This window comes from Anabrus simplex, chromosome 6 (assembly GCF_040414725.1).
Source record: "Anabrus simplex isolate iqAnaSimp1 chromosome 6, ASM4041472v1, whole genome shotgun sequence".
NCBI classification, from domain to species: Eukaryota; Metazoa; Arthropoda; class Insecta; order Orthoptera; family Tettigoniidae; genus Anabrus; species Anabrus simplex.
The window spans coordinates 140,334,877-140,358,728 of record NC_090270.1 but is presented as its reverse complement, the minus strand read 5'-3'; the positions used below and the strand labels follow the sequence as shown (position 1 = coordinate 140,358,728).

The following is a 23,852-nucleotide window of genomic DNA, read 5'->3' as shown; positions in this document are numbered from 1 at the left end:
AAATAAATAAATAAATAAATAAATAATACTGTCAGTGATTAATATGGTGTTAGAAAGAGTGTTTTGCCCTTCACATTATTATCTTACGTGGTAGAGCATAGTTCTAATTTTTCCTGCTAGGTGGTGTATGGACGCTATAACCTGGTTCAACAGCCTTTAAAAAGTCATTTTCTCGATTATTAAAGAGAAAGATTAGTTGTAAGCAAGAAATCGGAGAGAGAAATCGAACCAAATTTGTTGTATTCTATTTTTACCTGCATATTTAGCGTAATCTTTGTTGTCTTTATTTCTTACGCGTCCGGTCACGTTGACCTTACGTAAGCCAGCTATTGCACAATGTTGCGACACCGCAGCACTTGATAAAAGCTGAGCTGAGTATAAGTGGGGCTTCATTCAGGGAGTTCGCAGACTGTTGTCAGCGGTGCATCAGGCTACACAAAGGTGAGCGCTACATCTGTCATAATAATGGTACCGGTTCCTTACTGTTGTGTTATTGATTACCTGTATAGCTGCATGATTTTTATACACGCCACTGCCAGTAATTAACTGAGCATTTGTATCGATGTAGGTATTTTGTCCGTAAGGTTTCATTCATTTTATTTTTATGTACAGTATGCATTTATTTATTTAAAAAAAAGGGACAGATTTAATAGGACTTAATAGGAACATGGCTACTCTAACTTAGTAAGATACTGCAGTAAGATGACAGAGATATATAAGCTAATAATAATAATAATAATAATAATAGGCCGAGTCAGCCCATTATGTTATCGGCACAAGCCGAGCCTTCCTAAATGGATTTAATAATAATGATGATAATAATAATAATAATAATAATAATAATAATAATAATAATTTCTTGTGCAGGGAGCCCTTGTAAGACAGACCCTCCGACGATGGGGGGTGGTATCTGCCGTGTATGGGAAACAGCATGCTAGCTGATGATTGTTGTTTCGAGGGCCCTAACATCTAGGTCATCGGCTGCATATTGGTGTAATAGAAGGTACTCGTAGTTGTCCGACTCATTGGCTGAATGGTGAACGTTGAGGCCTTCAGTTCAGAGAGTCCTGGATTCGATTCCCGGCCGGGTCGGTGATTTTAATCGCCTCTGTTTAATTCTTCTGGCCCGGCGACTAGGTGTTTGTGTTTGTCCAAACACTTTCTGAATCTGATGAAGGTTGCTACGAATAATCTACATCAAATCATTAATTGTAAATCAGACGTCATCGTATCTCTAACAATAACATGTGAATTTATGTTTTTTCACATATACAGTACAGTAAAATGCTAATAATATACGCCCGCTTAATACACTGTTCCTCTCAGGTTCCTGCACATCTCATATATAAAGCCTTTAAAAATTACCCCGTTTATTGATTCTTCTGGCCCGGTGACTGGGTGTTTGTGTTTGTTCCAATACTTTCCTCTTCATATTCACACAACACACTAAACTACCAACCACCACAGCAACACGTAATCGTGATCACATCCCTCCATATAGGGTTGGCGTCAGAAAGGGCATCCGACTGTAAAACAGGCCCAGGTCCACGTGTTCGACACACTTCGCACCGGCGACCTAACAGATGTGGGAAAATCGGTAGAAGAAGAAGAAGAAGAAGAAGAAGAAGGTACCCGTAGTTCTGTTTGCGGTGTGCAAGTTGCAAGAATGATGGGAGATAGTACAAATAACCAGTCCTCCATCCAAAATCCCTCGATCTGGCACCGATCCTGACCACTCAGTCATAAAGCCGGACATAAAAAAAAAAAAAGATGGAAAGTACTAATAACAAGCTCACCGGGCGAGTTGGCCGTGCGCGTAGAGGCGCGCGGCTGTGAGCTTGCATCCGGGAGATAGTAGGTTCGAATCCCACTATCGGCAGCCCTGAAGATGGTTTTCCGTGGTTTCCCATTTTCACACCAGGCAAATGCTGGGGCTGTACCTTAATTAAGGCCACGGCCGCTTCCTTCCAACTCCTAGGCCTTTCCTATCCCATCGTCGCCATAAGACCTATCTGTGTCGGTGCGACGTAAAGCCCCTAGCAAAAAAAAATAACAAGCTCAGTTCGGTGTGATTTGAAGGATATCAGTTGAGTTCCGTCATGACCGGTAGTGACTGAAAGGACGTTCAATTAAATCAAATACAGTCTCTACTGTACTGTATTTGATTAAATACACATGTTAATCGAGCTTTCAACCATATTTAAACTCGCAGTCTAGGGATAGTTAGTTTGCTTCTTACCGAAAAGTCCCTGATTCAATTCCGGGCAAGATCAGCAGTAGTGGCGATTGGGAACTAGGAAGCGGAAAGGTGGAGGGGGCAAAAATTTACAGACAAAAAAAGTACCGAGTTTGTTAATAATTAAAGAAAATAAAGCAACGAATTAGCTCATAAGATAACGGGGCTTGTACATTTTAAAATAATTCCTACTTTCAGGCGGCTAAAATGGAATAAAAACGCGGGGCGACTGTCCCCTAATCGCCGCCACGTAGTTCAGGAATTTTTACCTAGATCTGAGTGCTGGTTCGAGGTCCACTTGGTCTACATGAGAACAGTTGAGGAACTATCAGACGTTAAGATGGTGACATCGGTCCAGAAAGCGAAGAATAACGACCGAGAAGGATTCGTCGCGCTGACCACGTGTCATCTCATAATATGCAGGCATTCGGACTGAGCAGCGGTCGCTTGATATATTAAGGCCCATCAGGGCTTTAGCGGCATGGGGGAGTCTTTAGATGTTTAAACGTGTTTTCGTAAACGTTATTGTAGTGATCATTATTGTAGAGGCGTGATGATTTCGGATTCATTTATGTAGGATTTTGCGAGAAGATTCTTTTTTCACGATTTGCTCAACGTTGCTCCGACACGATAGGTTTGATAGCGAGGATGGGATTGGCAAGGGCTAGAAATAGGAAGGAAGCTACCGTGGTCTTAATTACGATACAGACCCGGCATTTTCCTGATATGAAAACGGTAAGCCACGGGAAACTATCTTCAGGACTGTCGCCAGTGGGGTTCGAACCCACTGTCTCCCGAATGCAAGCTCACAGCTGCGCAACCCTAAACGCACGGTCAACTCGCTCGGTTTAATCAGAATCATATGATTTGTTAAGATCCATATCTCAAAATCAATTCAAAATATTTTTTGTCGCGTCTATCGTTCCTCTATTCATTTTTAATGCTTCTATTTTTTATATCTTCTATTTAAGACTGTATAATAAATAAATGGCACTGTACGCCGATCTTTCTCTGGAACACCACGGTAGGTGTAAAGTTGGGGCTAACTATTAATTTTAAACAATTAACCCTCGCATTTCATCCCTGAATCTTAAAAGCAAATACAGTAGAGGTTGTCTCTACTGTATTTGCTAAAAGTAAGCATTTTTTTCCTTCGGCCAAAGCACATCTTCACGTCAATTTGGACATTAGCCTATATGGTGGCTATACTTACTTAAAATCATAATCTTATTACGATGAAATACTGATCGTATATATATTTTTTTAAACTGGAGACGAGGTTCTCTATACCAGCATTTGTAGATGCAATAATAATAATAATAATAATAATAATAATAATAATAATAATAATAATAATAATAATAATAATAATAATAATAATAATAATGTTAATTGTTTTACGTCCCACTAACTACTCTTTTAAGGTTTTCGGAGACGCCGAGGTGCCGGAATTTAGTCCCGCAGGAGTTCTTTTTACGTGCCGGTAAATCTACCGACACGAGGCTGACGTATTTGAGCAGCTTCAGATACCACCGGACTGAGCCAGGATCGAACCTGCCAAGTTGGGGTCAGAAGGCCAGCGCCTCAACCGTCTGAGCCACTCAGCCCGGCCTTTGTAAATGTATAGACTACTCTTTCTTTCTTTCTTTCTTTCTTTCTTTCTTCCTTTCGTAATCCGTTTACCCTCCAGGGTTGGTTTTCCCCTCGGACTCAGCGAGGGATCCCACCTCTACCGCCGAAAGGGCAGTTTCCTGAAGCGTGAGACTTTGGTGTTGGGGATACAACTGGGGAGGAGGACCAGTACCTCGTCTGGGCGGCCTCATCGGCTATGCTGAACAGGGGCCTTCTGGGGGGATAGTCAAGAAGACAGAAGGAAGCGGCCTTGACCTTAAGTTAGGTACCATCCTGGCATTTGCCTGGAGGAGAAGTGAGAAACCACTTCGACGATAACTGAGGTGGGAAATGAACCCTCCTCTACTCAGTTAACCTCCCTGGGCTGAATGGACTCCGTTCCAACCCTCATACCACTTTTCAAATTTCGTGGCAGAGCCGGGAATCGAACCCGGGCCTCCGGGGGTGGCACACTAATCACAACATCACAGAGGCGGTGCTGATGTATATAAAATAAAAATAAAAATCTAGCTGCTAGGTTGGAAGTATTCTGTTCCCAATATACTTTTCATATTAGCTTACATTTTAAAATATTTTCTGCATTTATAACATTTCATTTTTATAATTATGCCTACATGCATCGATGGTACATATACAGTACAGTATTTCTCGTTTGTCCAACATATGTATTTATATCAACTTACTTGTCACATCAAGATAAAAAGCATGAGCAAAAGGTGTTTTTTTTTTTTCTGTCTTTACTGTACATTAGGCCTACAGTTACAGCATGCATACAATTTTAAAAAATAAATTATTTTTAATTCGAATAAGTTCAAACAAAGATCATATGAAATATCCTCACGAAGCCTATTTTTAATTCTGTAAGTCATTCATGAACTAGTATGCATGCCTTCACTGGTGGGAGAACACTTAAAAGGAAGATATTTCATTTTCCAGCCAACATTTTTGAAAGGTTATGACAGGCAAATTTTTACAGTGTATAATTGTTAGTCATTTATGAAAATGCTTTGATGAATTCTCTTGCATTCTAAGGAAACACTCAACAGTTTTCGATAGCCTAATCTTATCTCTATTGTCATAAATCTGTTCTTTGTCGTTACTAATCTGTTCTCTGTTAACTAACTTCTGTTCATCAGTATGGAATTTCTGACGATGTAAATCTTTACTCGGATGTTTTTTACATTCATATTTTTTAACACTGTATTACATAAGCCGTAAAACTATTCTTTCCATAATATCGGTTTTGAATGTAAGTGTTCCAAGTCATAGCTAATTTCATAAGTACCTATCTCCATACCTGCATGTTCTCTTAAAAGAAAGACACCCATTCCCTCTTCGGCTTCTACTCCTATACCTTTCCCTCTCACGTAACACTACTATGTTATTAAATGCACGACAAATTTACCGGGGAATACAGTGGGAAAATGCATGTTAAAATTCAAATAAAATCAATGTGAAGTATTTATTTCAAATATTTTAGAATATATCTTCTTCCAGGACAGTAGAATGATAGACAACTGGAGAACTAAAATTCATGCTGTAAACTCCCTATCAAAGTCTGTAAGGCTAACACCCAAAATGAATTATACCCATATAATCTATGCCACATTCAGAACAAGAAGTTTGTGTGGAAATGAAAACTGGAGTTGATGCAGAAATCTAGATAACTATATGTAACTTTGTGGCATCTTGAGACTTGGGAGTGATGCACATAATCTGGAAGTGGCATATATAATAAGGGTGGCTAGAATGTTTCCTGGCTGAGAACACTATTGCTGTAAGTAAACACCCTTTCTTATTAAGTGAATATATTTTCTTGTTTATTCTACTTCAGCTAGTCAACTTTATGTTTTAAGTGTTATTTTATTTTTTTTTGCTGCTTGTTTTAAGTGTTTGTATTTATTGTTGGTTAGTTCATTGGTTGGTTACTATGTGTTTAATTTCTTGAATTCTAGTGCCGTTAAAGGTACCTGAAGGGGAAATTGCATGTTTTAAGGTTCATTTCATAAGTTCATACGCAAGAAACCAGTGGCAGTGGGCCGTTAGGGGCACAAGGGCACGTGCCCTGTCAAGTTTTTGCACTCAGAATATCAGGAAATAATTTATAATTTAGTTGGGCTACAGCCAAACAACAGAATTATTTCTACAAATATTATCATGACAAAATGTTATATTCTTAACAGGATTACAGATTTTGGTAGGTATTTAAACCCACCATGTCTTTAAGCACAAAGAGAGGATACCTTTTGTATATAAAGAGACAAGCTGTTGCTATCAGTGCGGCAATGACTGCAGGAGCCTTGCGAGGCGAGTGGCAGGTGAACTGTGCAGCTCTGGGCACCAGACCGTCTCATGCCCAAATGACGCGCCTGCGCATTAGAACACAGTATTTGAAGATGGTGAACGTCCATGACAACTGTGGACTTGTGTGGGTGAGCGGGCGACGGGGAGTGCTTCAGGTTGGCCACTCAGATTCTTGAGGACTTCTGCAGTGCATGTGCATAGAGCAAATAACAGATAACGAGAAATATCCACGCTTTACAAACATCAGTGTAGCCAATTCACCAATTCTGTAACTAAAGTAAATCTAATAATATTTTAGTCTTGTTTATTTAAAAAATGCGTTCATATCGCTCCTGCAGGGATTTAGGTGTTTTCAGATGTTTGAATTATTAAAATAAGTTATCTTAAATGAGGTTACCATGTTTCTATAGCTGATATAAGTTATATAAGATAACCAAGTGACCAATAATTAGCAACAGTAACATTTTGTTCCAGCACTTATACACATTCTCTTTTGCTTGAGGTGCTGTTGATAAGTTGGTTACAATAACATTGGGTGTGACATGGATTCTCTTCAGTGTTATAATTTGTGTATTTGTGTGCTTGTTTATTTCAAAATGAATAAAGTCAGTGAGTTAATTGGAAAGCAATTAAATTTTGAGACCAGAGTTCGTGCCAAGAGTTTAGGACCACCGCGACCTGATATGATTATTGTGCAGCAGATGGAAGGAAAAAAACAGGAATTTCAACAGAAAATTTAATAGTGGTATATATGCTGAAGCAAAATGGTTATATGGATGCGAAAAGAGAAATTCATTTTTGTTTTGTTTTCCTTGCCTTCTATTCGGTGGTGACGATGCGTGGAGCACAACAGGTGTCAATAATTTCAAGCATTTGAATGAAAAACTGAAAAAACACAGTGAATTGAAGAAACATTTAAACAACGAAATGGATCTCGCACTTCTAGGTGACCTGGACATAAGGATGCAACTTGATAGTGGGTACAGACTTCCACTTCATAAACAGCACGAATAGGTCGACAAAAATAGATATATTTTTATCTCGTCTGATTGATTGTGTGAAATTCTGCAGTGTGTTTGAACTTGCGCTCCGCGGCCATGATGAATCAACCGATTCAAACAATCCTGGAATATTTCACGGTTTAGTTGACTTTGTAGCAAGCTTGGATATCGCAATGAAAGAACATTTAGAATCTGCAACAGTTTTTAAGTGTACGTCGAAGACGATACAGAATGATATACTTGATGCTATGCTTGTATAATAAAAGAAATTAGTGCTACTAATTACTTAGTGATCCAAGTAGATGAAACAACCGACAATGCAACGAAAATGCACATGGTGCTTATATTTCGCTATCATATAAATGGCTAAATACATGAGCGGTTTTGGGGTTTCTTTCTGGCACCCAGTCATACAGCTGAAGGTATAAGCTCTGTGATTTTCAGTGAACTAAGTAAGTTGGGTATTGACAAAACCCCTGAAAAACTAATTTGTCATAAATTTGATGGGGCTAGTGTAATGAGCGGTGCACAGACTAGTGTACAAGCACGCATAAAGGAAGTATAAAATGAAGCTAATTTTGTTCATTGTTATGCTCATGTAGGAAATTTGATTATGCAGAAAGCCACGTCTGATATAAAAGAAGTGAAGATATTTTTCAGTGATATTCAGGGAATTTCCTTCTTTTACAGTCGCTCTAGTAAACGCACCGAACTACTAGATACAGTTGTAATGCGCCATTTGCCAAAAGCAGCTCTAACACGTTGGAACTTTCAGACCCGCCTTGTCAATACAGTGTTTGAAAACAGAGACGTCCTGATTGAATGCTTCCAAACAATATGCGAAATAGAGACAGATCAAAACTCTGTAGGACAAGCTTCTGGATTTATCAGATTACTGAACGACGCTGACTTCATATATTGGCTGGAATTTCTTCCATAGAGTTTGCCTCACGTTGATATACTGTTCTCCCAAATTCAGATGCGTAATATTGACCCTGTCTTGGCATCTGAATTCCTAGCGAACTTTGTTCCTTACATCAGAAGCATTCGCTCTGATTGAGAGGAAACTGATGACTACGAAGCTCCAGTTCCTCCTAAGCAGCAGCTAACTTTCCAGCAACGAAACCAAATCGCTGTTTTGGAAATGTGTGATACTATTTTACTACATGCAAAAGAAAGATTTCGTTTCACAGTCCATTTAGCAGCTGCCAACCTTTTTCGGGTATCAAGTTTTGGAGAATTTTGTACTCGCTTTCCGGAAAAAAAATTCGCGTCAACCATAAACACGTACCCGAAAGTGAACAAAGCCAGACTCAGGACCGAACTTGAAGTGTTATATTCCAGGGTAGACGTCGTGCGGCAGATGGTGCTGCGGCACTTTTGCAACTTTTCCTGCGCAACAATATGCAAGACACATTCAATGAATGCGTTAGGTTACTGAGCATCATTGTTACAATTCCGTTGTCGACAGTGGAAAGTGTTTCTCTACTCTAAATTGCCGTCAGTGCTGAGAGAAATGAGGCGGGGCACCATCTTGCATGAAGATGAAATGAAATGGCATATGGCTTTTAGTGCCGGGAGATCCCAGGACGGGTTCAGCTCGCCAGGTGCAGGTCTTTTGATTTGACGCTCGTAGGCGACCTGCGCGTCTTGATGAGGATGAAATGATGATGAAGACAACACATACACCCAGCCCCCATGCCAGGGAAATTAACCAATGATGGTTAAAATTCCCGACCATGCCGGGAATTGAACCCGGGACCCCTGCGACCTAAGGCCAGCACACTAACCATTTAGCCATGGAGCCGGACTTGCATAAAGACGAAGCCATCAGAATCATCTTCCATTGGAGGAAATAACCAGTTTTGAAGCATGTCTAGATAGTATAGTCCTGTCACCGACAAGCTCCAGCGCGCCGCGTGCAATGCGGCCGGAATTGGAACTTGCAACAGCGGCACTTCTCTTGGATTGTTCAAATTTCTGACCAATGACAAAGAAGTATAAGATAAAAATTAAAAGAAGATTTTCATTAAAGAAAAAGTATGTTGTAGGCTATTTGCCTAATTAAGAATGATCATTTCACTAAATAATTCACACACTGGCCTATAACAAAGAAGTATAAGATAAGAATTGGGAAGAAAATATTGAGTATTTTCTTGATGAAAGGGTATTTTATTATTATTATTTATCGATACGGCCACCTGTGGGCCACGAATACACAATCTTCCTTCTATCACGCAGACTGATACCCTTCTCTTTGAACTCTCGCCAAAGATTCTTAAGTCTTTGACTTCTTCTTGCTCGTTCTTCCACCGAGATGTTCCATGGCTTCACATGTTGCTCTTTAGACACATCCCTCAATCCCGCAACCTTCTTCCTAAATGATGCCCTTTCTTTTATAACCTCCTCCTTGATACCTATTTCAGCCAAGTCATTGTGCACCTGTGTAAGCCATCCCGGGTGTTTTTTCCACTTTTCCTGAAGAAGAAGTATCCTTTTGGCCAATCTCTCAGGGTTCATTCTTTTGATATGCCCATAAAACGTCAGTCTCCTTTTCCTCATCACAGTCGTGATTCTTTCTACTGTCTTGTAGAGCTCCAAATTCAATCTTAACCGAAATGTGTTTGGGTCACTCGTCGACTTTCTTGGGCCTAAGATTTTTCGTAAGAATCTTCTTTCTCTTTTTTCACGGACTGGGTCAGCCATCTTTGTTAAGTTTTCTGCTCCATAAAGGCACTCTGTTCTAACCACTGTGCAGTAATGTTTTAACTTGGCCTGAATTGAGAGGGACTTGGATTTATAGGTGTCATGACATAGTCTGAATGCCAACTCCACCCTTCTCACCCTCTCCTTTAATCCCTCCTTCTCATCTCCACTGGGGGTGAGTATTTCTCCCAGGTATTTAATTTTTTGCACACGCTGGATATCCCCATACAGTGTAACAAGTCTGTCCATGTCACCTTTTTTTTATAGAATCCATGAATGTCGTTTTTTGAAAGAGATTCTTATCCCTGTTTTGACTGCAACATTTTGTAGTTCTTCAACTTGTTTCTTGGCTGTTTGACGGTTGTCTGTAATAAGAACGACGTCGTCTGCAAAGGCAAGGCAGTCCAACATCATCGCACTTTTTCCACAACCTATCTTTACCCCATTCTTCATTCCACTTTCAGTCATTCTCAACTTCCATTCCCTAATAACTTTTTCTAAAATGCAATTAAAGAGTAGTGGAGAAAGGCTATCTCCTTGCCTCAAACCCGTTTTTATGTCAAATGGATTTGAGAGTTCACCCATAAATTTGACTTGAGAAAAGGTGTTTGTAAGAGATAGTCGAATTATGGCCAGAGATTTCTCATCCACTCCAAACTCCTGCAGAACGTTCATGAGCATTCCACGATCTATGGAATCATATGCCTTTTTGAAATCAACGAAGGTTATGATTGTCCTCTTCTTATTTCTCATTGATCTTATTTTTATAAGTGATTTTAGAATATAAATCTGCTCAGCACATGAACGGCCTTTACTGAACCCGACCTGGTATTCACCAGTTTGTTTATCTAGATGTGTTTCAAGCCTCCGCTTCAATGTTTTGTATAGGATTTTGTATGCTATAGGGAGAAGGGAGATACCTCTGTTAGTTGTTGACATTGGTTTGGTCCCCTTTTTTATGTAAAGGATGAATGAGTGCATTCTTCCAATCACTTGGTATTTCTTCTTTTTCCCAAACAAAAGCGAATAATTCCTCTAGTTTTTCCACTATATTTTCACCTGCAAATTTGAATAACTCTGAGTAATTGAATCTTTTCCAGGAGCTTTGTTGTTTTTCAGTTGCTTAATGACGTCCCTAATTTCCTCCTTATTTGGTGGTATTGAATCCTTCAACTTGAATTGAGGCTCTCCAAACAGCAATCCATCTTCAGGCAGTTCACAGTTCAGAAGATTCTGGAAATAGTTGGCAGATACTCACAATTCTTCTTGTCACCAATAATGAGTTTCCCTTTTTCACTTTTAAAACATAGATTACCAGGGGAGAATATTTGATTTTGTTTTTAAACCTTCTGTAGAAATCTCTTGTGTTGTTTCTCTTGAAATCTTCTTCTATGTTGTGCAGCTGTTCTTTCTCATACTTCCTTTTCATATTCCAAAGAATTTTTGCTGTGTGTTTCCGTTGTTCCTTGAAGTCTTCGAAATTCCTCTGATTAGTACACCATTTATTCCACGCTTTAGATCTTTCCCGTAAGGCTACTTCACAATTGTCATTCCACCATGGATGTTTCTTCTTTTTGGTGATCATTATAGTCTTTTCAGCTGCTTCTTGAATCCTCCTTACCATCTCATTCCATTTCGAAGATTCCTAGACCTCAACCTCTCGTTGATAGTTCTCGACAATCTCTTGGTTTAGCTTGAGTTCATCAGTTCGATATTTCTTAATTTTGGGTAAAGGTCTCTTGAAGGACTTTGGAATAAACCTTATCTTGACTCTAAGAAGGTAGTGGTCAGAATCTATGTTTGCATCTTTTTGCACTTTAACGTTCAAAATCTCTGCCGGGCTCGATGCGGCTGCATGATCTATTTGGAACTCCCCTAACATGGGATTGGGTGAACACCATGTCATTAATTTCTTCCTTTCTTTCTTGAATTGGATGGACATTAACTTGAGGTTGAATGCTTCACACACTTCAATAAGCCTTTCCCCATTTCTATTGGTTCTTATATGCCCAGGATAACTGCCAATTATTTTCCTGTATTTTCTTTCCTTGCCAACTTGAGCATTAAAATCACCCATTAATATTTTAATGATATGTTCCAGAGTTTCCAACAACTCTTTTTCTAGGAGAGACTAGAATTCTTCGACTTTATCTGGATTTTTCTTATTGTCCTCATTAGTAGGTGCATGCCCATTGAAGATTGCATATGATTTGTTTCCACTCTTCAAGGTTAAGATGGAAAGCCTAGGGGAAGGTGATCGAAAATCAATTACTGCATCTATAATTGAACTGTGAACAAAAAATGCTGTTCCTAGAATTGAAGGTGATTTCCTTTTATTACCCATTTTATATTCTCTGATCGCTGGTTGGCCCTTTATTATCTTGTACTTGCCCATCATAGATACTTCATTTAATGGGAATCTTGTTTCCTGTACAGCGAGTAGCCAGTTCTTTGATAAGTTCCATCTGTTTACCGACTCTTAGGAGGGTATTGACATTCATTGTACCAAAGAAGTGTTTTTTCTTGGTCCTGATCTTGCAGGGTGAGGGATCCTCCGACTGCTCCCAACATGATGGTGCAGGGCCCCCAGAATCCAATGCCCTGTTTAGACCAGACTCTAACTGGCCCTGGATTTTACCGTTGGGGTAGTTTCTGACATGCGTTTTACCATCATGGTAGATTGTGTGAATCATTTCACATGAGGGTGGAAGCCGTAGGTCCCACAAAAATCAGAACCAGATTGGTAAAACCTGGAGCATGCTTAAACAGCCGACCCTGACCTGGATACAGACGCTGACCACAACACCACCCGCTGCGAGATCAGACATGTGTGGATTTACATTTCAAAGATAGTTCTTCCACCTTCTTCACCGTTGGGATCCAAATTCCTCATCCACTGCTGAAGCTGTTGACTATCTTCGCGAATGCTTTTTATTACTATCTCATAAAGCAAGGATGCCTCTTCCGCCAGTTCCGCTGTACCAATGATCTTCATCTCCGCCTTCACTGCTGTTGAGGTCTTCACTCGTAACCCTGAGCTGGGACCTTTACCAGATGATACACACCGAGTCAGTGTGCTCTGGGACTCACATAGGCAGGGGCACCACTCCCTGGGCAGGGCTGCCTCCAAAGAGGGTCCCTACCTGCTACCTATAAAGAGTATTTTATTTTTAAGATTTACCTCTTCTGGATGCACTTAACTCTGGCAGAGGCAGTGTGATTCTCTATGTCTCCCAGAAGCATGATATTACCATAAAATTAAGTACTTATCTTTAAAAATTTGGAAGTTTTTGCAGTATGTTGTAGGTATGAGTAATAACCAGCCAATAACTTACCATGTAAATTTATTAGTAATGTCAACAGCAACATGTTTGTGATGACTACTAACTATAAAAGTGTGTTATTAGTTGTTCCATAAACTGTGAGGTCATATAGCCTTGATTAAGAAAATGTTGGCAAGAGAATGAACACCCAGTCCATCAACCCAGTCAGGAATTCAGCCCAGGAACGAATGACCGAAGGCTCACCACTTGGCCATAGACCTGGATCTCACTCGGCCATAGACCTGGATTTACAAAAAAGAACACTCACCACTATCCTCCCCCAAAATAACACACAGTTTCTTATACACGGCAGATACTACCCACCCTCATTGGAGGGTCTTCCTTATGAGAGCTGCACCAGGCTAGCAATAGCCACACTAAATCATTACTTAGGAGTCCCGACTCCTCTGTAAATGAATCTTTAAATTAAATACAGAGAAATATTATTGAATGGGAGACAAGGAACAAATGCCCAGCTCCTCAGACTTAATATCAAGAGAACAACTGAGGCCTACTCAGAAAGATGAAAGAGAGAAAAGTGACATAAATCCAGTAGAATCAGTCTCAGACTCAGCAGGGGGAGAAGATTTTAAAACACATCTTATCTGTTGTGAATCCATGGAAAATTGAATTCCATTCAATTCAACATATGATGGAAGGAATTACAAAAGAAAGTTTATTTCATCTATAAAAATATAATTATTCCATTCAGTAGAAACAGAAAGCTACATTGAACTTAAACTTAAATTATATTTGTCCAAGTAACATAGACAAACATACTTGTTGCATTTTATTGAGAATTTTTTTTCTGATACGATTTCCTTGTCTTAAAGCTTATTGTGTTGATTGACCAGCTAAATATTGTACTAATTTTTTAATAATTTTATTCACAGATTTGCCGGCAATTATGAAGTGTATATCTCGCCACTTTGGACCCCACCATGGTCCCCTAGGATATGGCATGGATCACCATGGTCATATGCATCATGGAAAACATGGAAAGCATGGATTTAAACATGGGAAACATGGTCATTGCTTTAAGCACAAGGGGAAGCATGGTCACCACCATGGTAAGCATGGTCACCACCATGGTAAACATGGTCACCACCACCATGGTCACTTTCCATTCTGGGGGCAGCAGTCCTGTGGATCTGATCAAGGCCCCTTTCGTCGTGGACCACTACCATCTTTTGGACCCTCTGATGGTCCTTCTTGCTGTGGACCTCATGAGGGAGGACCTCTTGGTGGCCCTTCTTGCCATGGACCTCATGAAGGAGGACCTCTTGGTGGCCCTTCTTGCCGTGGGCCCCATAAAGGAGGACCACATGGTGGACTTCAGCACCAGGATAAACACCATGGTGGGCCACATCACCATGGAAAAGGCCATGGTGGGCCACACCACAGCCGCATGTTCCATCATGGGCACAAAGGTGGACCAAGATGCTCCTGCAGCCCAGGAAAAGGAGAGCGTAGTGCTAGTGTCTAACATGGTAAGTAGACTACTCTTCCAAATGTATATGCAAACAAAGCACAGTAGTGTCTGTTTCCCCCTCCTCCACCATCAAGAACTATTTCAGCCCAATTTGCAAAAGAAAGAATATGAGAGATTGTTTCCTACTGGGCATTAGGTGACAGTTGCCAGCGTGTGCTACTGGAAACATATAGCCACTTCATAGTTACAATTTTACCATTTGAGGCAATGAGTGAGAGAGATAGATGCCAGAATTAGATGGAACTTATATATGTTGATTCTTTTGTTTGCCGTAACAATGAGAAAAATGTTCCTGTTAACATATATTATTATTTATTACCATCTCAAAGTATACATTTCAAACTCATTAGAAAAATGATTTACAGGATGTAATTCCATTATTGAACCATCTTACCAAGCAGATAGAAAAAATTGCAGTACCTTCAGATATCAGGGTCTTCCTCAACATCCTCAGTTGAACTCAAGTCATCTGGCTGGAATGCATGGTGATTCTGTGCTACATACAGTAGAAGGGACATCATATCCTTCCAGTAAGACAGATATTTTCACAGACTATGTGAAAGATACGTGCTTTCCTCTAGAATTATTTTCTTTGAGTAAATACTACTGCATTATTGCTGACTTATTAGTTCAAATAAAAACATTTTGTGCATTATATTCACCAGTTTTATAGAACACACAGAATATATATCATATTTTTCATTTTATATAAGTTTCTTGGTATTTACACCAGCTCACATTAGCTGCAACTGATTGCACACTGCACATACATCCAACACCTTGATGCTTTACAGGAACCACCTTATCCATTTTATCACTGATATCCTCTAATCCTATGTTTCTACACACTTAAGCCATTTTTCTTTCCACTTCTCATCATTTCTAACTCTTTATTTTCTTTTTTCCACAATTACTCACTGTTACTTCCCCTTCACCATCCATCATGTTGTCCACAACTAACACATGGTTGAGAACAGGCACTGTTATTGGCCAGCTTACGTAGCTGACAGGCAGAGTACATCATGAATGCTTCCATCTGCTTGGCATAGCTCACTCTCTCACTCACTGCCTCATTTATTATCATATGCACGGCTTGACAAATGAAATGCCTGCCTATTTATTCAGTATCCCCTGGGAATTATAATTGCTAATATCTTTCGTACATTTTAAGGGATCTCCATGAAACTTGGGAATTATGACTATAAAAAATTAGGCTACACAGTGATGTGGTTCATTTCTTCATATCATTAATCCATCTGGAAGAAATTAACGATGGAAAAGAATGGAACATTCCGTCTGACGTAATACAACCTTGGCCAAGTTACCCAGTTGTGACGTCTCACTTCCCCGCTGCTCACAGCTGACATGTTCGCAGGGGAAGCGTGTTCGGTGGGTAGCATAACTCCGCATACATCGGGGACTTTGATTGAGAACCGTGTTACGGGTATAATACATACATACATATTCATTATAGGCTCTTATGCTTTTCAGCATTCAGTCTGCAAGCCTCTGTGAATTTACTAAATGTCTCCACAATCCATTATGGGTAGATCTGTGGCCTTGTTTAGTTCCATATACCTCTAAACTTCACCCATTAGAAACTGAGTCTAACCCATTGTTGTCTTCATTTCCCTCTTCTTCTCTTACCCTCCATGACCATCCATTATTCTCCTAGGTATCCTAACCCACATTCACCTCACATGACCCCACCACTCAAGTCAGTTTATGTGTTCAGCTTCATCCATCGAGTTCATTCTTAACTTAGCCTTCATCTCCTCATTCCGACTACCCTCCTGCCATTGTTCCCACCTGTTTGTACCAACAACCATTCTTGCTACTTTCATGTCTCTTACTTATAAATAATATTTGCTTGTTTATCCAGCTTTCACTCCCATAAAGCAAAGTTGATGTGAAAACAGACCGGAGTAAAGGTAGTTTCCGCTGGGAGCTGACTTCTTTCTTACAGAATACTGTTGATCGCAACTGCAAGCTCACTACATCTCACTCACTATACCATCATCCTGGGAGACTACACCTCCTAAATACTCGAAATTATCTACCTGTTCCTGTTTCGCATTCCCAGCCTGACATTCAATTCTCTTAGGTTTCTTTCCAACTGATATCACTTGAGTCTTGGAAAGGCTAATTTTCTTATCAGCCTCATTGCACCTATTTTCAAGTTCCAAGATATTAGACTGCAGGCTTTCAACACAGACTGCCATTAACTTTAAACTCCTTGCTACATTTCCACCTAACTGAATCCCTCCTCACCACTTTATACCTGTAAACTGTAAACTGTACCGTGTAAACTATGAACAACAAGGGTGAAAGATTACAGTCTTGTCTAACTCCTGTAAGTCCCTCGCACTAAGCATAAATGCTTTGCATTGTTTTTAATAATCTCCTCTTAATCCTATAATCCCCCAGTACTGCTAAAATCCTTTCTCTCATTACTCTTGTCATTATGCCCTCTCCAGATCTGCGAAACAGAAACATAACTGTCTATTCTTCTCGTAGCATTTTTAAACCTGGTGTATACCAAAAACCTGACAGCCTCTCTGTGGTCTGAAACCTCACTTCTTTTTCATCCAAGTTACTTTCAACCATTGATCACATATACCCTTCTGAAATGCCACTGAACACCTTGCCTGGTATACTGATCAATGAAATACCTCAATAGTTATTGCAATTCTTTCTGTTCCCTTACTTAGAGATGGAAGCAATCGCTACTTTTGTCCAATCAGAAGGTACCTTACTAACATTCCATGCTAATCTTTCTATGCTACGAAGCAATTTTGCTCTTGCCTTACCACTGTATTTCTCCATTTCAGGTCTAATTTCATCTATTCCTGAAGCTATATGACAATGAGTTTATTTACCATCCTTTCCGCTTCCTGAAGCGTAATGTAACTAATGTCCGACTCGTTGGCTGAATGGTCAGCGTACTGGCCTTCGGTTCAGAGGGTCCCGGGTTCGATTCCCGGCCGGGTCGGGGATTTTAACCTTCATTGGTTAATTCCAATGGCCCGGGGGCTGGGTGTTTGTTCTGTCCCCAACATCCCTGCAACTCACACACCACACATAACACTATCCTCCACCACAATAACACGCAGTTACCTACACATGGCAGATGCCGCCCACCCTCATCGGAGGGTCTGCCTTACAAGGGCTGCACTCGGCTAGTAATAGCCACACTAAATTATTATTATTATTATTATGTAACTAATATCTTGGTCCTCTTCCCATGAGCTTGATTGTTAGCGACATCAACAAAAATATTTCCTTTTACATTGAGAAATTTTTCAAAATATTCCTTCCACTTGTCCAGTGATTCCCCGGGATCTACTATGAGTTCACCTGATTTACCCATTTCCTTTTTCTCTCCCATTCCAAGATTCTTTATTCTTTATTCCCTATTGCTTGACTTAGCATTTTTAAGTAATTACAGATATCTTCCCACAACTTCTTCTTGGATTCAACAGTTATTTGTTTCAATTTATTTCTTTCATATATGTACAATTCCTGGCTCAATCAGTCCTGGTTCAGAGCCATTTCTGATATGCCTTTCTTTTAAGTATACAAGTTACCCTCACTTCATCATTCTACCAAGATGTTTCCCTTTTCCCATATTTACACACAGTTGTTCCTAGGCATTCCCTGCTGTTTCTCCTGCAACATCCCTGTATGCCACCCATTCTCTTTCTATATCATGAACTTGCTTACTGTCTATTCTTTAGAACTTATTATTAATCATATCCATGTACTTCTATCTAATTTTCTTGTCCTGCAGATTCTCTACCCTCATTTGTCTGCAGACAGATTTCACTTTCTTTATCCTAACCCTACAGATTCTTAATTCACTATAGATTATATAGTGGTCTGAGTCATCGAAAACTCCCCGGAATACCTGCACATTCCTAACAGATTTCCTGAATTCAAACTTGGTTATGATATAGTCAATTATGAATCTGGTGCCCCTACCCTTGCAAGTGTAGCGATGAATAGCCGTATGCTTGAAGAATTTATTCGTAACTACAAATCCTGTGCTTCCACATAAGTCCAGTAAAAGCTTCCCATTCCAATTAGCTTCCATATCTTCCCCACACCTAGCCATCAATCACCTTCACTCTCGCATTGAAATCGCCCATTAGTACTATCCTATCCTTGCTGTTGACCCTGACTACAATGTCACTCAGTGCTTCATAAAACTTTCGACTCTATCCTCATCTGCACCCTTGCAGAGTGTATAGACAGACAATTCTTGTCTTAATTCCTCCAACTCATAAATCTACCCACATCATTTGCTCATTTACATGCCTAACAGAAACTATGCTAAATGTAGAAGTAGGACCACTCCCATTCATTAAAATAAGAAATAAATATGTAATTATTGTATGTGTAGAAGAAAATGTCTTCAATTTTGTTGTAACATTTTCACATGCATATGTCTGTGTGTGTGTTTGAGAGATAGATAGACAGATAGATAAATATATGAAGCACCATGTAATTGTCATTCCATAATCGTGATTGGATATTCAACTTGCTAGCCTGTCTGCCTACTGAGATGTGGAGAGTCCTTCCTACATCATGGTTGCATGGCTGTATATTATTTATTCTCACACACATTAACTGACCTCTCTTGCAAAATCGAGTTGTACTTGTTATATAGTTTTACATTACTGCACATTTTGTTAGGTTTGATTTTTTTTTTTTGCTAGTTGTTTTACGTCGCACCGACACAGATAGGTCTTACGGCGACGATGTTAGGTTTGAGAAATGGTTCTTTAATACTTGAAAAAATTACACTGATTAATCCATTTACCAGTATGTTCTTGTTGTTGCTTACCACATGAAACTAATGACCTTAAATTAGCTAATTCAGTTTGGCAATGCAAGTAAGCTGTTTCACTCTTGCGTCATATCTGTCCCGTTCTTTGTTATGAAAATCGCACTACGGAGGATTCACTTCAACAGTGTGCATAATGGTAGTGGACATTGGTTTAAAGAGAAGGTATTATTATTATTATTATTATTATTATTATTATTATTATTATTATTATTATTATTATTATTATTATTATTATTATTATTATTATTATTATTAGTTTCTAAAGGCGATGCCTTGTTTTTGTAAGCACTGTCCCCCGTATTCAGCTTCGTCCTTTATCTCATCGTAGGTGGTATATACCACAGGTATAACATCAGATCTTGAAGACACTTTGTGCTTGGCTTCCTTCACCCTCTCTTTTCCAAACCTTCTCCTCAATAATATAGGACAGGAAGATATAGGGCAGGGTTTGCTAACTTAATACCTATTAAGCACCAAGTTTAAATTAGAGAAATTTGTTTTATCCATGCAGAAAAATACACAAATTATATAGTGATGGTTTTTCAGCGTTCATTATTTCATAAGTCACGAGGTAAGAAGAGGTAAAAATGACTTCCTACTGGAAAAATAGCACATTTTTTTAATTCACACAAATGTTATTCAAAATGTTGTTTATAGTTTGTCTTATAATGTTCCTTCATGCTCTACTCTTTCAAAACTGAAGACACACTAAGCACTGTGATTTGTGGTCTTTATTCAACATAAAAAGGCATTCTCCATATAAAAGTGAATGTTTTTACACTAGAAAATATTGTAATGTATACTGTATCAGCAAAGGTCTTGGTTGTTCATCATTAAATACTTCCCGAGCTAAGAACATCAAATTTTAACTTTTTTAAAATAGGACATTATTTTGACATCATGTGTATTCAGGGTGCTATCATAACCAGAGAAAAAATATTTGTACTTACCTCCCAAACACTCTGTATACAAACATGCCAACTTTCAAAAGTCAAAATTCAAGAGGGGGTTTTTTAAATATTTTTTTTGTGGCATATCCCGACATGTTGGGACACATTACTGATGACGTAACTTTAAAGAATATTTAACATGTTATACTACTCAATTATGTAATTTCTCATATTTATAAATTAATTAATTAATACTGAAATATTACATGAATTTTATAAATTCCAAAATACTGCATGTATATGAGCTTTAGAACACATGACTTTTCACTGTAACTGCCTTAAACCTCTTCATAAATTTTTGAATTTATGCTCAAAATATTGGCCTTGTTGAACAGATTTTAAGGTTTAATTTTTTTCCAGAATTCTTTTCTGGGAAGCTTTGATCTGAATAGAGTTTTTATCCTTGTAAATATGCTCAAAAATGGTCTCACAGTCAGCACTGCTATGTGGAAATGATAAAATAAAAAGCATTATGTTAGAGATTTTGTCATATTTAAGAACACCAACTGATTGCATCTGTCTTGCCAGTGCCCACTGAACCTCAATTCTCTCCAGCTACTTAAAGAATGAGGAAAAATCTGAGATTTACAAAAAATACAGGAATACTAAACCTGTTCTCAAAATTGGGAGATAAGTCTCTGCGATCAGGGAGGGAGGACCAAGAATAGGGAGTATCCTGCTGAAATCTGGGGAGTTGGCATATTTGTGTATAGTAGATTTACTATCATTCCTTTGGAACTTGAAATTGACTATACATGATACAGAAGTGCAGTGGTATTTAAATTCTGCAAATATATGCATGGAAATTTCCCACCTTTGACATCTGCCTTTTTTTTTCTCTCTCTCTCTCTCTCTTCAGGGATGCTATTAAAACAAATTTGTTTATCTGAATCTTAAAATTGAGGGGCTGCCTGGCCGAGGCGGTAAAGGCGTGCTCGGTTCACCTGGAAGGACGTGGGTTCGAATCCCCATCAGGAAGTCGTAAAATTTAAGAAACAAGATTTAACTTCCGGCGGTGCATCTGGCCCTGAGGTTCACTCAGCTTACACCAAAAATGAGTACCAGGTTAATTCCTGGGGGCAAAGGCAGCCGGGCGTAGAGCTAACCAATCTATCGCACAATGGTGGAAGCCTTTACCTTCCACTCCTCCAAAGGCCTTCATGGCCTGTACAGAGGTGACTTAGTCTTTTTTTTTTTAATCTTAAAATTAGGAAAAACACTTTCAGTTTGTCTTGAGTCTTAAAATTAGGGAATTATGTTCTTTTTTTTAGCTATAAAACTAAATATCTGTTGTCTTTTTTATCATTTCAGGAGGGAAAGAGGAATCTCCAGATGAGATAATCAAGAGGAGGAGGATGAGGAGGAGGAAGACAAGAAGAAAAAGAAGATGATGACATATTATGATAATATTGTGTGTTTAGTAATAAACACAATTTATATTACATCTGAAAAAATATTTTTTCTAAAATGAAATAAAGCCTTTTCTTTAATGAACAGTAGTTTCATTTCTTTCTTGTATTACCTTGAACAGATCCTGTAGTACTGGAAGGTTGAATTCACAATTGGAAACTACAGAATGATCCATATAAAACTGGTTGCTTTAAAAATTATTTTTGTTTGTACTGTACAAGTTCTGGTGGTTTTATTTTAAAAGATATTATGACTGATGACATCACTGCTCGATGTAGGTTGAGCAGTACTCGAGCAGGAGTATGGCCTGCCATCTATGAGTGATATCCTTGTACTAAATCAGTTGCGTGGCAATCTTCTTTGCTCTTTGATATCAAATACCACATGTTTGTGGTAATAGAATAACTTTATATCAAAATATGTTGAATTATTAATGACTAATCTACTAGAATTACATGAACATAATACCAGCCCTATGTGTCCAGTGATGCATTTTTTGCAACATGCAATATCTAAAGATTGTGAGATGTAATTTAAAAAATCCTGAAAGTTCAGTTATATCCTATCGGACTCAGGACTTCAGTTCTGTTCAAATTTTATTCTTATTATGACTATTCTCCCTCATTTCCCTTTTCCTAATTAGCATATACGACAGCAAAATAATTATAAATTGAATGGATACAAATTAAATATCGAAGCTCCCATCATACCAATGGTGTATTGTGTATAAACGCATCTTCGTGTAGGAGAAATAGTATCATAGCACTATAATAAAACTGAAAAGAATATGTTATTAAAATGATACATCCAATGATCAGAAGAATCAGAAATGGAAGTAGCGACCAAGTAACGACAGGAAAACCACAGAAATTTTATCACTATGCAGAGCTCGTCTTCATGTCGAGAAGTCAGTTCAGTTTGATAACAAAAATTTATTCTGGGGCATGTATGAGTTTAATAAACTGATGCATCCACTACGACTTATGGTACGTCTATACTTCTGTAGAATGGTCGCTAATTACTCTTCTACAATGTAGTGCTGGAATGCGAAGACCAAAGAGAATGAGTGAAGACAGAAGTGTGGCTTGAATCACAACACACACGTCCTGCTTAGAGCGCATGCAAGCCTGCGTCATGAGGGAATTCTGTGCTGCTCGATCTTGCTCGAACAAGCTCGCCACACCGGTTCGTGACATCAGCACTCGAGCCTGCTCGAGCAGGCAATCCAGTGGCACATCCCTGGATGACGCAAAGGTCGTACGTTGCTATTCCTTCCCCGGCCCCATTTCAATATCAAACTCCATCACTGCTACACAAAGGGCAGTATACAGGGTTCTTCAAAATTAGTTTCCTGAAGGTAACATTAAATAACTCCATATACATAATTATTTTAGGTAATTTATTTAAAGTGACATAACCTCAAGATTTGTTTGCAAATATTTAATGTGGCTTCCACACAAAATTCAAACTATCTCTGCTTATCACCATCATTCAATGCATGATCTAGTTGCAAATTGTATCACTTACACCGCATTTGACATTGTAAAATTCTGCGGAATGACCAACTCCAAAGTTGCTTTAGGTGTAGACCTTTTGAATGAATGAATGAATGAATGAATGAATGAATGAATGAATGAATGAATGAATGAATGAATACTGATCTGCATTTAGGGCAGTCGCTCAGGTGGCAGATTCCCTATCTGTTGCTTTCCTAGCCTTTCCTAAATGATTTCAAAGAAATTGGAAATTTATTGAACGTCTCCCTTGGTAAGTTATTCCAATCCCTAACTCCCCTTCCTATAAATGAATATTTGCCCCAGTTTGTCCTCTTAAATTCCAACTTTATCTTCATATTGTGATCTTTCCTACTTTTATAAACGCCACTCAAACTTATTCGTCTACTAACGTCATTCCACGCCATCTCTCCGCTGACAGCTCAGAACATACCA

General features: G+C 38.9%; 1 protein-coding gene across 4 annotated transcripts; it reads left to right on the top strand.

The window, feature by feature from the left end:
- Positions 1 to 287: 287 nt before the first annotated feature.
- On the top strand, positions 288 to 21,987 carry LOC136876203 (uncharacterized). 4 transcript variants are annotated; one of them, XM_067149954.2, is made up of 4 exons: positions 338 to 441; positions 5,366 to 5,645; positions 14,096 to 14,692; positions 21,805 to 21,987. In XM_067149954.2, exons 3-4 carry the CDS (start codon positions 14,159 to 14,161, stop codon positions 21,832 to 21,834), a joined length of 564 nt encoding a protein of 187 aa, XP_067006055.2. In that variant the 5' UTR covers positions 338 to 441; positions 5,366 to 5,645; positions 14,096 to 14,158; the 3' UTR covers positions 21,835 to 21,987. The 4 variants fall into 4 exon arrangements, 2 of the variants coding, with proteins under 2 accessions (XP_067006054.2, XP_067006055.2); XR_011018456.1 differs by lacking the exon at positions 338 to 441 and adding an exon at positions 3,837 to 3,851; XR_011018457.1 differs by lacking the exon at positions 338 to 441 and adding an exon at positions 4,570 to 4,584.
- The last annotated feature ends 1,865 nt before the right edge of the window (positions 21,988 to 23,852 follow it).